Here is a 14,774-nt window from a genome sequence, read left to right as displayed (position 1 = left end):
AAAATTGGCAAAAAGATTTAGAAGGAGTAAAATTGCTAACAAAAAAAATTAAAAAAGAACTAAAAGTTGTATAAAAATTTTGAGGAACTAAAAATTGAAATTTAAAAAAATTAAGGGACTAAAAATTTAATTTACCCAATTTTTAACTAATGAATTTGCTAGAATAAGCTTATAAGATATGCTTATCTTATGTTACTTTTTTAAAAATCTTAACTACCAATTTAATTTGAAATGATAATAATAAAATATATAAGAATAGATGTGAGAATTTTGGATCCATTCATTCAATCTTTAACCCATTTATCTACCTTCCTCTTTCTATTTATAACATAAAAATAAATGCAAATCGAAAAGTTCACCAAAATGTTATCCCTCGTGTTCGTTCGGGTTTTCATATTTTGACAAGTGCTAGACAGAACACCAGGAGTAGTAAAGATGTATGCTCTTTTATTTTTTGAATACTTTATAGGGAATATATTAAATAAAATAAAAAACATTTAATGTATTGGAAACTTAAAAATATTCAATACTTTTTTTATCTAAGAAATATATATGTTAATAAGATTTAGTAGAAAGATTTATAATTATTCAAAACAGAAATAAAAGATTGCAAATTTTAGCAAAATTTAAAGCATTAGACAAAAGTAAAATATTTGTACCTTTCCCCTAACTTGTGTTGCATGGGATAATGGTAGATAAAGACAAAGACTTAGTTAATGATATTTCGTAAATCACTAAATCCAGTTGACAAGAATCATTGACTATCCACGTTCATATAATTAACACAAGTTTCAGCTCAAGCCAACAAACTAAATCAATGGTTATGAAAAGAAAATTTTCCTTTATAAAAAAGTGTCATCGGAAAGGGGGCACTGTAGAAATTTGAAGTTATTTAGTTTCCTACAGCTCTTCCCAACCAAAGGGTACAGGCAATTTCAGAATCAATTGTAGAAAATCAAAATATCTTCAATCAACATTCTTATACATTTATCCGTAATATAGTACTATGCACGCATAAGTTAATAAATATCCAAATACGTACTCAATGTAATTGAATGACTCAAAATGATCCAAGAAGAAACACCAACACTTGATGACAACAACTTATCCTCCATTTTGCAGAAACCAAGCTGGGTACACAGCTTGCAGCTACTAAAAAAACAAAGACCACAATTCCTGAAAAAAGAAATATTAGTAACCCTATATATGAAAAAAAAATTGAGAAATTTCAAGACGATTATGAAAAGGAGAGAAGTAGTGTAGACAAAGGCTAACCACACTGCACAAGAAAGTTTTGGCTATTAACATCAGTAATTAACAAATAAAGCATAATGTCCTCAGAATAAGGTATGTGATAATATATGTAGCTAAAGAGTGTATAAGAGATCTATAATAAGAGTGACTTCAATCGGTTGTCCAAATTCATGCATATAGAGATATTTGTTTACACTTCAGGCTAAACAAATGTTTACAGTATGGAAGATATGCATGCCCATAGAGGTGGATAAAAATTAAAAAGTAGGCAGAAGTGTTGAAATTCCAACCCTAGATGAGTCATATATAATACGCTTCTTAATAAAATAAGCTTTTCATCAAGTCTAATTTAACTCCTCATGATCAAATTACTCCATAGAAGAGAACTAGCCACAACAAAAGAAAATACTTTCATTGAAAAAAGGATGATTAGTAATGTGTAAATCTGTTTATCAGAATTCAGAAATGTATATGATCAGTAAAGCATTCTCAACCTAACAACATTTAATCTACCGTATCATTCATTATGATATGGGAGAAGTAGCTACGACGACCTAATACCAAAAGAAGCATTTGAACCAAAGCATCAGGCAAGCCATTGAGCTAGAATTTTTTGAGTAAAGGCAAGAAGTGAATCCTATTTATGCCTTATATCTTATGTTATGTCGAACAAGTTAAAATGATCAGGTGTTTGTGTTTGTAGTTTCTTTTCTAACCCTTGTCTATGAATGAATATCTTAATTGTAAACTTTCACTATATTAATTAGATCTTGCCCTACCATAGATACTTGTTTTCTGAGTCATACAAATATGGATTAATGTTGAACTCTCATCTTAATTTTGCTATCTATTTTATTTAGAATGAACCAGATGCCATTAAACTAAGGGAAAAACTTAGATGAAATTCTTTATATCCTAGTCATCAAATTCTCAAATCAAGCAATTATTACATTTTCCAATTGAACTACATATTATTAATGGAAGCTATTTATGTTAAGAGATAAATCCACATACCATTGTTTAATTTGAGAACAGCATGGTACAGACATAAAAATTTTGATACAAGTTTTATCCTAAAGTAAATTAAAATGGAAACAACCGCATATACATACAAACCTCCATAAAAAATTCATTTTTTCCCACTCCCTTAACAATCTTTTAAACTACTAAAATCTTCTCGACAAACAATCCTTTCATTTATTTTCAACCAACTATTAGAGCCCACCCTTGGTCCAATTGAAGTTGGTCATTCTAAACAACCTACTGACTACTTGAGGTTAGAACTAAATTTCATATCTATGCTTGTAGTACATCATTTTTTTTTTCATTTCTCTCTCCTTTGTACTGTAACTATATATTTTGGTCTTTTCATGCAAGAATTTCATGTATTACAGGATAAGTCCCCCTGATATTCATTTTAATACATATGGGGTTGCTAGGTTAACTTGGAGCACTGACTACAATTATGCACCTAATCAGCATAAACAAAAGGCAAAGATTTAATTAGGGTTTTAAAAAAAAAGAAACTAATATTTCCTACCAATTTTATTTGGAAATGTTCAATACTTAGAAGACATAACTGATCCAATCACATCAAACTTTATCATTTTAAATTCAGATTTGATCATTTTTTGTATGTTAGTTTTTTTAAAGCAATAAATAAATCTTGAAATATATAATAATAAATATAGTAAAATAAATTCATAGTATTATATCCCCCCACCCCCAAATCAATTAAAATGGTAAAACCCATTTAAAATCTAAACCAATTGAAAGAAAAATTATGCAATTTGACATTCTTATTCACGTTTCAACTTATATCAATGAAGATTTATGGTCGGACAAGTTAGAGTTATATATGTTTAAACAAATGTACTTTTCACTTAAATGTTCATTAAAAAATATATTTATACTCAAATGTACTTTTTAATAATATTTATAATTTATATGACAATTTTAAAAAAATATGAAACAACAAGCATATAAATATGAATAGTAAAAAAAAAAAAGATTATGAATGTATATGTAAGTTCAGTTTAGTTTTAATTGAATAATTTTTAAAATTAGAGCCAAAATCTATTCCAATTGAAACAAAAAATAAAAATAAAAACCCTAATACAAACATACCAAATAATAACAAGTGTCTTGAAACAAAAAAAAATAATAATTAAAAAACACATAAAACGAATTAGTTTGATTTATATGAATATTTAAAGGTTCTCTTAAATTACTTCTATTCCCTTATCCTTCTCTCTTCATCTGTCTATATTTTGCATCTATTGACTTTCGTTTCTCTTCATTTTATAATTTAAAATGGTTAGGAATTCACTTCTTCTAGTACTAGGAAAACTGACTTTTTGGTTGCAAATTCCTATTTTTCAGTTTGAATTCACTTTTATCTTCTTACATCTATAAAGTGAAATTCTGAATCCACTCAGCACCAAGCTTTTCATTTCCTTTCACCAATTTTTTTACTTAAAAAATACAATCTTCACCATTTCTTTTATTTCAGTTGCTACTCCTGAACCACTTTCTTGCCCCGATCAATAAATTTTCTGCCCTTTTCCAACACTGGCTTCTCCATAACCCAAAATCCCCAACATCTTAAATACTAGTATATTTGTTAACAATATTTGAGGCTTTTCAGAATTTAATTGCTTCATTTATCGAAGACTAATCTGTGTAACACTTCAATCCTACCATCTAGGCCTAACTCACATACTTGAGGTGGGGTAGGTAAATATCCCAAGTCCAAGTCATAGCAATTTCTCTGTCCTTAAATTTTGAAATGTGACTTTCCAACTTGTAAACTTTTAAGACTTCAAATTCCATCATACATTTGTTTTACCTCACTTCCAAGCATGAGGCAGATGTCAGTTGGGTAAAAAAAAAAAGGTATATTTCACTTTTTTTTTTTAAAAAGTTATATGCCTATACAATGATAGTAAAAAATCAATAAAAGAACACAAGGGATGCTCCAACCTAAATACATCTTACTATCTTATAAGGAGTAGCGTACCACTAAAATGAATGCTATAAAAAATGCTTATGGTCATGCCTATACAATGATTTCGACCAATATAGTAGATTAAGAAGATGATCTGTATATAAGAATCAGTACCTTGAAGTGAACCAACTCCAAGTTCAATTCTTTTCAAAATCAATTCTAACTTTTGCCTCTAAGATTACTTATATGTTTGTGCATTAGCCACTACATATTACGCTGAAACAAGTTGTAACCCAACTTCTCACATTATGCTTGTATTGTTCCTCATTCCTCAATGTGCATCAAACACACCCTAACATAGTGTTTTAGATACAAAAGGAATAGAGGAGAAGAGGAGGGAAGGATTCTTTTAAAAGTAATTTGTTGGTTCAAAATTTAAAAGGAAGAGAGGGAGCCAAAATCCCTTCCTGCCCATTTTTACCTTGACTCCCATACTAGGAGAGATTTGGATGGGAGGGAAAATATTATACTATGGTGATTAAATTATTCTTAAATGACTTTATTTTTTAGTGAACTCGGAGTATATCCTATTGGAGAGTTAGAGACTAATTTCTCTAAGTATTAAGATCTATTTAAGAGACTAATCTCTTCCAACAAAAATGTTCTTTCATATATATATGAAGTTGGAAATCCAACCAAATGACTTTATCTATCTATTGTAAGAATATATAGTAGTAAATTAATCCTCCCTCTGCTCCTTTAAACCAAATAGTGCGTAGAGGTGAATTGTACATTGTTTTCCTCCATTTCAAAAAACAAGTTTCTATCCCCACTCATGTACTTGTTATATCTAACCTAAGATTAGCTTTAGTGATTAGTAAACTGAGTTCGACTTCATCCTACATCTTTGTAAGTTTAGTCTCATCTGAACAATCTTGAGTACCCTCACCCAAATGTAGTGTTCTCTCTGTTAGAACGAGTGCAAGTGTGAGAAAGAAGACACACATTGAATAGGAATAGACAAGTCAAGCAAATGTATAAGGACCCACAAACCTAATAATACCTTAATGTTTTGGATTAAGTGTGGTGTCAAATGTCAAGTTCACTTTTGTGATTTGCCCGTGGCTCATTAATAGAGAAGTAAGGAATAGCAGAATGACTAAGCTCTGGTTCTACTCACACTAAGGGAGAGATCATTATAGTGAGCAAGTGTGTAAGATTTAGGGTTAAATGTGATTTCAAGTTCACTTGTATGATTTGCTTGAGTCACATTGATGGAGATCACTTTGGTGTTTTACCCCTCATATTACAAACACTTGAACACGTACAAAGAAGCTAAGTCAAGAGAGTTAATTGCATAATTTATAGTCCTGAGAAAAAGGAGGAAAAGGAAACCGAAAGAACTTTGGAGGAAGTGATCAAGGGAGATCTCATAATAAATAATATTCTTAAAATTTTGGTTTTTAACCGTGTACAATGATATCATGTAAAGTTTTTGTTATTGTTGAGAAAAGAAAGATATCGTTAAAAACATGTTCTCAACTTCTCATCATGTGCTAAGGTTGACAGAAAATGTCCTGGGAAGCTAGCAATCTGTCTGAAACAAAAGATTTATGCTAACAACGTACTAGGCGCATTTCCTATTGCCCTTTCGTACTACCAAAAAATAAGCAATGTTCACTAATATAATTCCCCTTCTTTTGCAGAAAAAAAAAATATTATTCCCCTTCTCCAGTGTTTATTTGTCTTTTCTCTACCCCATCCACGCCCCTCGATTTTTATTGAGATACTTTGGATATATATAATCCATTATGTAGATAATTAATTCCATTGACTTGACTTTCCTTAAAGATAGCGTTAATTATAATTGCAATTAAAAATTACAGTACATCTATATATCAAAAAATCTTTTAAAAATCATATAATTTTTTTAAAAGGCTAGTTGATATATATTATTTGTTTTAAAAAAATCATATACACTTTATCTATTTTATGTGTGGACAATACACATAATACTTTTAAAAATAATAAAAAAAAGGAAAGTGCAGGTTAGGTGGGTATAATTTTTCAATAAAAATAAAAAGGAAGCATATGAAATTAATACTGACTTCTTTAGAAGTTAGTATAGTGTAAATATCATTAAAAAATGATTCTACTATTAGTAGTACAATTCTAATCAAATTTTATGTAATATTCTTCATTTGATTTTACCTTTGTACCTTTTTTTAAAGCTGAATCATTCACTGACTAATAATGATGTGTTCTTTCTGTTCAAATGAATGCTAACAGGAACATATGAAATTTAACATAAAAAGAAATAAATAATATATATATATATATATATATTCGGGTAAGGACACATCTTATAACATTCATAGATATGTCACCTAGATATTTGCATCGCTTTTTCTTAAAGTTAGCATTATTTACACACTTGTACCCAAAAAAAATACAGTTATCTGTCTTATCTTATACAAGTATTAGAATTATTTATACACGTTAATACATGCTGCTTTTAAAAAATTACATATACCTCACCTATTTTAAATTTATACGTTAATCATACACCGACTACTCAAGAAGAAAATAGTTTTTCAATAAAAAGGGATGTATATCAGCATATGTTATTAGCATTTACATTTTTTTTAAAAAAAGTTAGTGTAATTATCCTTAAAAAACAAAATCTAAATGTGACATATACTATTATATTACTACCTTTTTCATTTTAGTTTATAACTAGTAATTAAGTATATTGTAGTGTGTACATAAAGTATGAGAATCTGGTTGGTTTTATGGTTGGAAGAGTCAAGTTGTGCAACGTGCATGCACCTTTGAGAACATGAAAAAGGTCCTAAATGTGGTTTTGTTATCCAATTCCAAGTAACCAACCAACTATGCTTAATTATAAATTATACTAGTTGGCCTGCCTCACAGAAGCTGACAATGCGCCGATTAGAATCATGTCATGTCATGTGCAGGTTGGGGAGTGGAAATATATTGAATTGGGATCTTAAAGCCATATACTAGTATTTTGGTTTTGGCATTGGCACACACAAAAGTCATAAACCTACACATGGTGTGTGTTTGCCACAAGAAAAGCTTACACTTGGCAGGGACTCACCGATGCCAGAGAGAAAGGGAACCAAGGGCAAGGAGAGAACAAAAAAGGAGACAACCAGTGGAAACCCTACTCACGCCAATCCATGCAGCCTGACCCAACTATAAGACAAAATAAACAGATAGCATCCCATAAAACTATGCTCAGTGCCCAACTTGTTTATGCTTACCAAGAAAGCAAGCGGCTCGTGGTATTGCACAATGCACTCACTCTACACATCAATCCATGACCATCCTCTTTCAAATTCAATAAATAAATAACTAAACACGCACTCTCTCTCTCCCACACACATTTTGTATTTAATATCCTCCTAAGGTTTAGCAAGGGCAAAGCACAAGCCTATCAAAGGGTAAGGGGGAAACTGATAGCAAACTAATTATAAAAAAATAATAAATGTTAATCAATATCCTTAGGACATTGGTTAATAAAATAAACAGAAAATAATTTTTATTGAAATGCATAAAATTACACTACTCATAACTTTTTTTACGCTCTCTTATGATTTTTACAATAAATGTTTTTTTCTTTTAGTTCCTTAACCTGTCCTAAGAGCCCTGATTAACAAGATCCTAGCAAAAAAATATACGTAAAGTATAAATCACAGTTTACATTATTATCCAATTATAAACTATTATACATGATAAATTTATTGACTTATGCAAAAACTGTTTTAAAAATCATATTAATAATAACTTTACTTAATTGACAATGTAAAACCGGCTGTATAAAACGATTAAAGTCTCAACTATGTACCAAGTGTAAACAGTATCAGGAAAAAAAATGACAGCAAAGTAACCATATACCGAACATAAACAATAGAAAATGACAAGGCTAGCATAAAAAGCCAAACAAAATAAAAAAAGATGAAGGGAGTTTCTTTTTGTCTTACCAGGAACAAAAGTGGTGCTCCTCGGGGGAACTTAGTTCTTTCCCTTCCCCTTGTGATCAGAATGCTGCCTTGTTCCATCGCCATAGCAAAGTTGCAAGCGGCCATCAAAGATGGGTGAGAACTGAAGGTGGTGATGGTTGTTGCTGTTGTTGCTGTTGTTGTTGTCCATGGTTGGAGGAGCAGAAGAAGGAGGAGCAGCTCCTATAAAGAAAGGTAGATTGGAGGATCCGTCGACTAAAGGTTGAAACCTCTGAAGGAGAGGCAAAAACGAGGAAGACGGAGAATTGGACTGAAGGGTCCCCCTATTGTAACCAGCAAGGCCCGACGAAGAGATGCTGAAGTTGAGGTTGTAGTTGTTATTGTCACCCTCGCTGTGTTGAGAAGCAGAAGCAGCAGAAGATGGCATGTTGTTGAGATGGTCTGGCATGAAGGAAAAATGCTGCATTTGCTCCGAGTGGTTTTCTCCACTAAATGGTGAGATTGAAAGAGCATGTGCATGTGCATGTCCATGTCCCAGTTGGAACTGTCCTGAAGATTGGTGTTGTTGAGTACTTGCAGATGATGAAGGTCCTACCAAGAGGCCTGCGCTGAAGTAGTCCATAGGTGTCACTGTTTGAGACCAATGGTGATGTTGTTGCTGTTGCTGTTGTTGACTTCCCTTGTTGAATAGATTAGCCTCATGATCATGACCCTCATGGATCTGATGAACCGATGATCCATTAGGACTTGTTGCTGTTGTTGTTGTTGTTGTTGTTGTGTTGGGGTTAACTGTTACCGTGCTCCCAATCCCACCAGTGAGAAGCTCAGTGAAGGAAGCAGTGTGAGACATGTTGTTCACATTGTGGTGGTGATGGTGGTGTGCAATGTTAAAATCACTCTCTTTCTCTTTCTCCTTCTCCTTCTCTTTTGCTGCTCTCTCCCTTGCCCTCTCCCTTGCCTTCACACGGTTCACACGGATCTCAGACCTTGAGAGGGACAAGCCTGAGCCCTTGCTTGTCTCGGAAGTGCTGCTACAAGCAGACTTGGAGAGAGAAAGATTCTGGCTTTGGTTTTGTTGGTAATTTGTGTCTCCATCTGCATCATCAAAGCCTTGTTGTTGTTGTTGTTGACCACCACCACTGGTAGGCCTTTTCTCATCACTAGGCTGCTTAGGGGTATCAGGGAAAGGGTTGTTGAGAGAAGGAAGCTCAGAGATAGCTTCTGAAGCAGCTTTGATTAGCCACTCCACAGCTTTGCTAGGTTGGTCGTAACCCAAGCGATCTTGAAGGTCATAGAACTGAATAGCTGTGGTCACAGAGAGCCTAACCCTTCTGTCTCTTAACCCTTTTGAGGTCATCACTTTGCTGTGCCTGTCTTTGCCACCAGATGCTCGAGACACCCTTATGATTCTAGAAGAGTAGTGCCAACTACTTTGGTGGAAGTGGTTTGTGCTAGCATCACTTCCACCACCACCACCAACACCTTTTCTTCTTAGGTCACCCTCTTCTTCCTCCTCTTGGTATTGGTCACTACTCCTACCATTTCCAACTCTAGGGAACTTACATGCTTGAATCTCATCCTCCTCCATATCACAGTCACGCCTTTTTTCCAAGCCTCACACCCCACTTGGTCTTCTTCTCTTATCCTCACGGGAAGTACTAGAGAGAGAGAAGAAAAATAGAGTGAAAGAGGGAGTGAACACAGAATGTGGGGTTGTTGTTGTTGTTACGTGCTTTGCATTGATGACTATGATTCAGAATCAAAGAGAGTACTTTGGCTTCAGCTAGTGATAAAAAGGCCTTTTATTTACGCACCGATAAATCGCGGTCCGAGTCAGAAGCCCCCTTGTTAAAGCTTTTTTCTCAATCGCAGAAAGAAAGAAAAGAAAAGCCCTTTCAAAAGCAAAAGAAGACTGAGTAGGTCTCAGAGCCTCAGCCTCACCCCCCCTCCTGCATACCAAAAGCAACACCACACCCGCAACACCCAAATAAATAAATTAATCACCATCCCAAAAACATGAGAAGTTTATTAATTTTTGTACTTATTTATAAAAATAAAATAAAGCCATCAGAATATTCTCAGGTTCACTTATTACACAGCAGATAGGATCTGAGTCTGACCACGTTGCTTAACACAACACCTTAAAAAGTATAAGCCTAAGCCTTTTTTAAAAAATTAAAACCATGAACTTCAATAGAAGGTATAATACAAATTATATATGTATATGGATATGTGGATATATATGTATATAGGTACCTACCTTTGATCCAAGTGTTTGCGCTTTGTTTTTAAGCTAAAGCAGCAAATTTTGCAAATGGGTCGCGGATCTGCGCCAAATCCCTTTTGGCTTCAGCTTGTGTTTGTTTGTTTATAGCTTTTTCCTGGCCTTAAAAATAGCAGACATTATGCAAATCTCATTAGAAGCCACACACGCCACAAGAAGGTTGGTTGTTCATTATTAAGGCACAGTAGTAGTTTGGAGAATTACAGTTGTTATTCTTTAACATAAATTAAAAGAGGTTAAAAGGCATCGTTACTTTAAACATTGTTGGATCGGGTTTTGCAGAAGGTGTCAAAGTCTGGAGCATAGAAAGGGAAAAGAAACAAAGCCTGTGTTAGTTGTTCTCCCACACCTCACAGATCTGTGAACCTGGAGTTCCATTAATGGAACAAAAAATAAAACAAAGGGTAAATGAAATGAAATTCAGAACCTGCAAATATCAACTCATTAAAACACATTATTACATTTTCTGATCAGTTCCACCATTTTGTCAACAACAGAAATTAAACTTCCATTAGGTGGATTTGAAAGAAATTCAGAACCATTAATTTAAAACAAAATAAAGAGGAGGAAAGAAAGAGAGAGAGAGAGAGAGAGAAAAAAAAGGTAGCTTGGGAGGGAAAAGGCTAAGAGAGTATGAGACCTTTGCTGTGTTATTTCAGGAATTGTTGAATTTTCCAAATGGTCATGCTTGCTTCTCAAGTGTACATTAAAACGCAAAAAAAAAAAAAAAACAACAACAAAAAAACAAAAAAAAAGTTACGATTTTTTTTTCTCTGTTTTTTCTCTCCCTCTATCTGAAACAAAGGAGTTTGTATCAAGACAAGACCTTAAATCCAAGACCAAAGCATAGAAGCATGTTTTGGAGCTGAATTTTGAGCTTGGTTACACTTGCACTTGCTTAATTTTCTCTCTCTGCACATGGAAACATAAAACCGCTGTTATAGAGTGAGTGATAGAAGAGAGACAAGAGAATGTTCTTAAGGGGTTGTTTGGGTGGTGAAAACTGAAGAAAAAAAAACAGAATAAGAAAGTGAAGGAAAATTGCGGGTGTGCTAAAGCAACAAAAAAGTACAAAGTTGAACCTCAACTCAAAGTGGCTTAAGCTGAAACATGAAGTGAAAGAAGAAGAACATGGAATGGAAGAAGAGATTGTCCCAACAATCACCGGGCTTATCGGGAAACGGCAGTCACTGTGCCGTTTCACACTTTATGTATAGTATAGCTCCACTTCTTCCACTTTTCTCCCTGCTTTATCCTCCATTTTACTCATTTACCTCGCTCCACATTCATTATTCTCATTAATTATAGCATTCATTTTATATTTTTTCTTAATTCAATATAATAAAAACAATAATAATGAAGTCAATATTAAAATCAGTTTCATTTGAATGATTTTTTTGTTCTTATTCAAGGAATTCTGTTACATTTTTTCTTCTCACCATATTTGTGTTTTGGTTGATATTGGATTATTTATTAGTATTTTTTATAATTATTGTTTCTCCCGTTAGGGCACTTTGTCATGTGCCATTGGGCTTCTTTTAAAGTGGGTGACCTTTCTTTGTTCTTGTGAAAGGCTTTCAATTATTTATTTATTTTTACTTTGGGTATGATTATAAATATAATATGTAGTGCTATTGTTTATATCTATATTTGAAAATCAATTAGATGAATAGTATATTATTAGTCCTTAAATTATTTGCGAGTTTATTTAAAAAGCGTTGTTCTTTTGTCAAATGCTTCGTGCGATTCCTTAGAATTAGATAGGTTGTGTTTAAAAGCTGAAGCAAAACCTAGTGACCCAAGTCACCCAAGGAGGGGACCCCAAAACAGAAAATGAATATAGGGTTTATGAAATTCAAGTAAAACAAAAGTCCATTTATGTTCGTACAACTTCCTTTCCTTCAATCCAAGGTCAATTAATTTCAAATTCAAACAATCAACGAAAGCAAAGCTAGGAACACAAAAGGCTGCGGTGTATTGTAAAAAAGACTTTTATTCTTTATAAAAAATAGACTTCTAATATTATTATTAACTTGGAAATTAAATATTGTTCTAATCAAGAATGAGATGGTTTAGGATATTTGAAAAGTAATAACATTTTAACGAAAAAATATTGAAATTGGATGAAATAGTGTAAAGAAACTAGCAGCGGATCAAATTGTGTTAAAAAGTATATTCACAAAAAAAAAGTGTGTCAAAAAGTAGTTTTAAATGTGGTTTTTATCCTAAAAATATAATTTTTTATTTTAATTCTTATAAAAAAATTGTCTAATTTTAGTCTTTATATATCTAATGAAAAACGTGATTTTAGTTCCTCGTCAAAGATTAAAATACATATTTTTGTAGTTTTTAAAATATTAAAACAAAAAAAAAATCAGAAAGAGTAAGCACATCTCTATAAATAATATCACATACATCCTAACAATTTATTTTGCAATTTTTACTATTTTATAGCATTACTTTTTACTTTATACCATAAGATTATTCTTTTTTTCCAACCTGCAACTCTCTTCTACATTCACTCTTTTCCCACTTTCCCTAAAGTTAATGTTGGTGAGGATCTTTCACTGAGTTTTGAATTCCAAATAACTTGGGCGCATTTTTTTCTGGTTGCAATGGTTTTTAATACAAGATGCAGTTGACTAATTAGTGTGCTAATTCACACAACTTTGCTGGTGTTATTCTATAAAGAAGCATCTTAATATACTCTCATTAAAATTACTCTAAAATGGAAAAAAATAAATAAACGTCATGATTTTAAGAATCCAAAGAAAAAAAACACTCCTAGTCTAGTAATCTAGCCCGGTCAGTTGTCTTGCATTGCATTTTATGGGTTCCAAATTAAAATTATTAACCGCGTATGAAAGAGGCAATCGTCTTATCTCACTTTTCTTCTAAAACTTTATGCATTTCATTATATTAAACTCACATCATTAAATATGAATTTTGGTCTCACTGTCACATAACATGTTTTCCTCAAACTTCCAATATGGCCCCTTATTGGACAAGCCTGATTTTACGGCATTTCGTGTAATAAGAGGATTATGAAGGCTTTTTTTATTAATAGGGGTATTTTTTTTGTTTTTTTTCACATGGGACAGTTTTTAAATTATTTTCCACTCGTTATGATTTTTAAGTTACGACTTAAATCTTGCGATTTATTTTTTTTTTATTTGGAACTGTAAATAATTTTATGATTTAGTATAAGTCATAATTATTTTACCTTTTCACACAATTTATTTATTTTAATTTTTTTAATTTTTTAAAAATTATAAAAAATTTATTTATTTAATTATTATATAATAAATTTTAATTTTACTTGATTTAATAGGTTGTATATTTTTTATGATTTTATTTAATATGTTATATATTTTTTAATGTTTTTATTTAAAATATATTACGTTTTTTAATAGTAAATTCTTTTACATAAAATAAATAATATTATTTCATAAATTATAAATTAATATTAATAACAAAAAAAATAATATTTGATTTCAAATTTTAGTTTTTAAAAATTAAGTATTTAAAATAAAATAAATATTAAATGTCATTAAGTTACTTTATATTTCATTTTAAAAAAATAATTGCATAACATTATTAAAAAGATTGTCTAAATTTTAAATATATAAAAATATATTAAATAAAACAATATTAGAAAAATATAATATATTTTAAACAAAAAATATTAAATAAACTCATAAAAAATATATTATTTAATAATTAAATAAATACATTTTATACAATTTAAAAAAAATAAAATAAAAAATTGCCTGAAAAAACAAAATAATTATGACTTTAAAGTCGCAATACTTTTAAAAAAAATTATGACTTCAAAATCATAAAAAAAAAAGTTACAATTTTAAAGTCATAAAAAAAATTACACTGCAATCATAAAATTATTTACTACTTTAATTAAAAAAAATAATGTGTTAAGGACTTTTGTCTTGCAAAAAATAATTCAAAAATTGCTCCCATATGGAAAAAAAGCCAAAAAAAAAATACTCCTATTAGTAAAAAAAGCCGATTTTGAAGGGATTACTCCCGCGACCACAAGCCTCGGTTGAATAAGTATTCACATAAGTTAAGATGTTTGATGAATTTTTTAAATAAAAAATTAGTTTTTATTGTCTTTTGTTTTTGGAGTAAGTTTAATTGGCATTGTGAGTTTTTTAAATTGACTTGAATATCTTATATAAATAACTCATCTTCAAGGTTTCATAAAAATAAAAAATAATTTAATATAATATTTAAAGTGAGTATCTTAAATTTTGATTATTAAAGATATCCTAAATGTTTTTAAGGT

At 31.1% G+C, this 14,774-nt stretch overlaps 1 protein-coding gene across 7 annotated transcripts; it reads right to left on the bottom strand.

Moving 5' to 3' along the window:
- Window positions 1-818: 818 nt before the first annotated feature.
- Window positions 819-11,711, bottom strand: LOC114386545 (transcription factor TCP2-like). 7 transcript variants are annotated; one of them, XM_028346562.1, is made up of 7 exons: window positions 11,554-11,711; window positions 11,298-11,383; window positions 11,112-11,162; window positions 10,725-10,837; window positions 10,448-10,573; window positions 8,209-10,136; window positions 819-1,176 (listed from the first exon to the last, which is right to left on the bottom strand). In XM_028346562.1, the coding sequence occupies exon 6, from the start codon at window positions 9,773-9,775 to the stop codon at window positions 8,240-8,242; it is 1,536 nt and encodes a 511-aa protein (XP_028202363.1). In that variant the 5' UTR covers window positions 9,776-10,136; window positions 10,448-10,573; window positions 10,725-10,837; window positions 11,112-11,162; window positions 11,298-11,383; window positions 11,554-11,711; the 3' UTR covers window positions 819-1,176; window positions 8,209-8,239. The 7 variants fall into 7 exon arrangements, with proteins under 7 accessions (XP_028202363.1, XP_028202366.1, XP_028202361.1 ...); XM_028346565.1 differs by having other exon boundaries at window positions 10,448-10,568; XM_028346560.1 differs by lacking the exon at window positions 11,112-11,162.
- Between the last annotated feature and the right edge of the window lie 3,063 nt (window positions 11,712-14,774).

This window comes from Glycine soja, chromosome 15, assembly GCF_004193775.1.
Source record: "Glycine soja cultivar W05 chromosome 15, ASM419377v2, whole genome shotgun sequence".
Taxonomy (NCBI): Eukaryota; Viridiplantae; Streptophyta; class Magnoliopsida; order Fabales; family Fabaceae; genus Glycine; species Glycine soja.
This window is presented reverse-complemented; position numbering and strand designations above follow the sequence as displayed.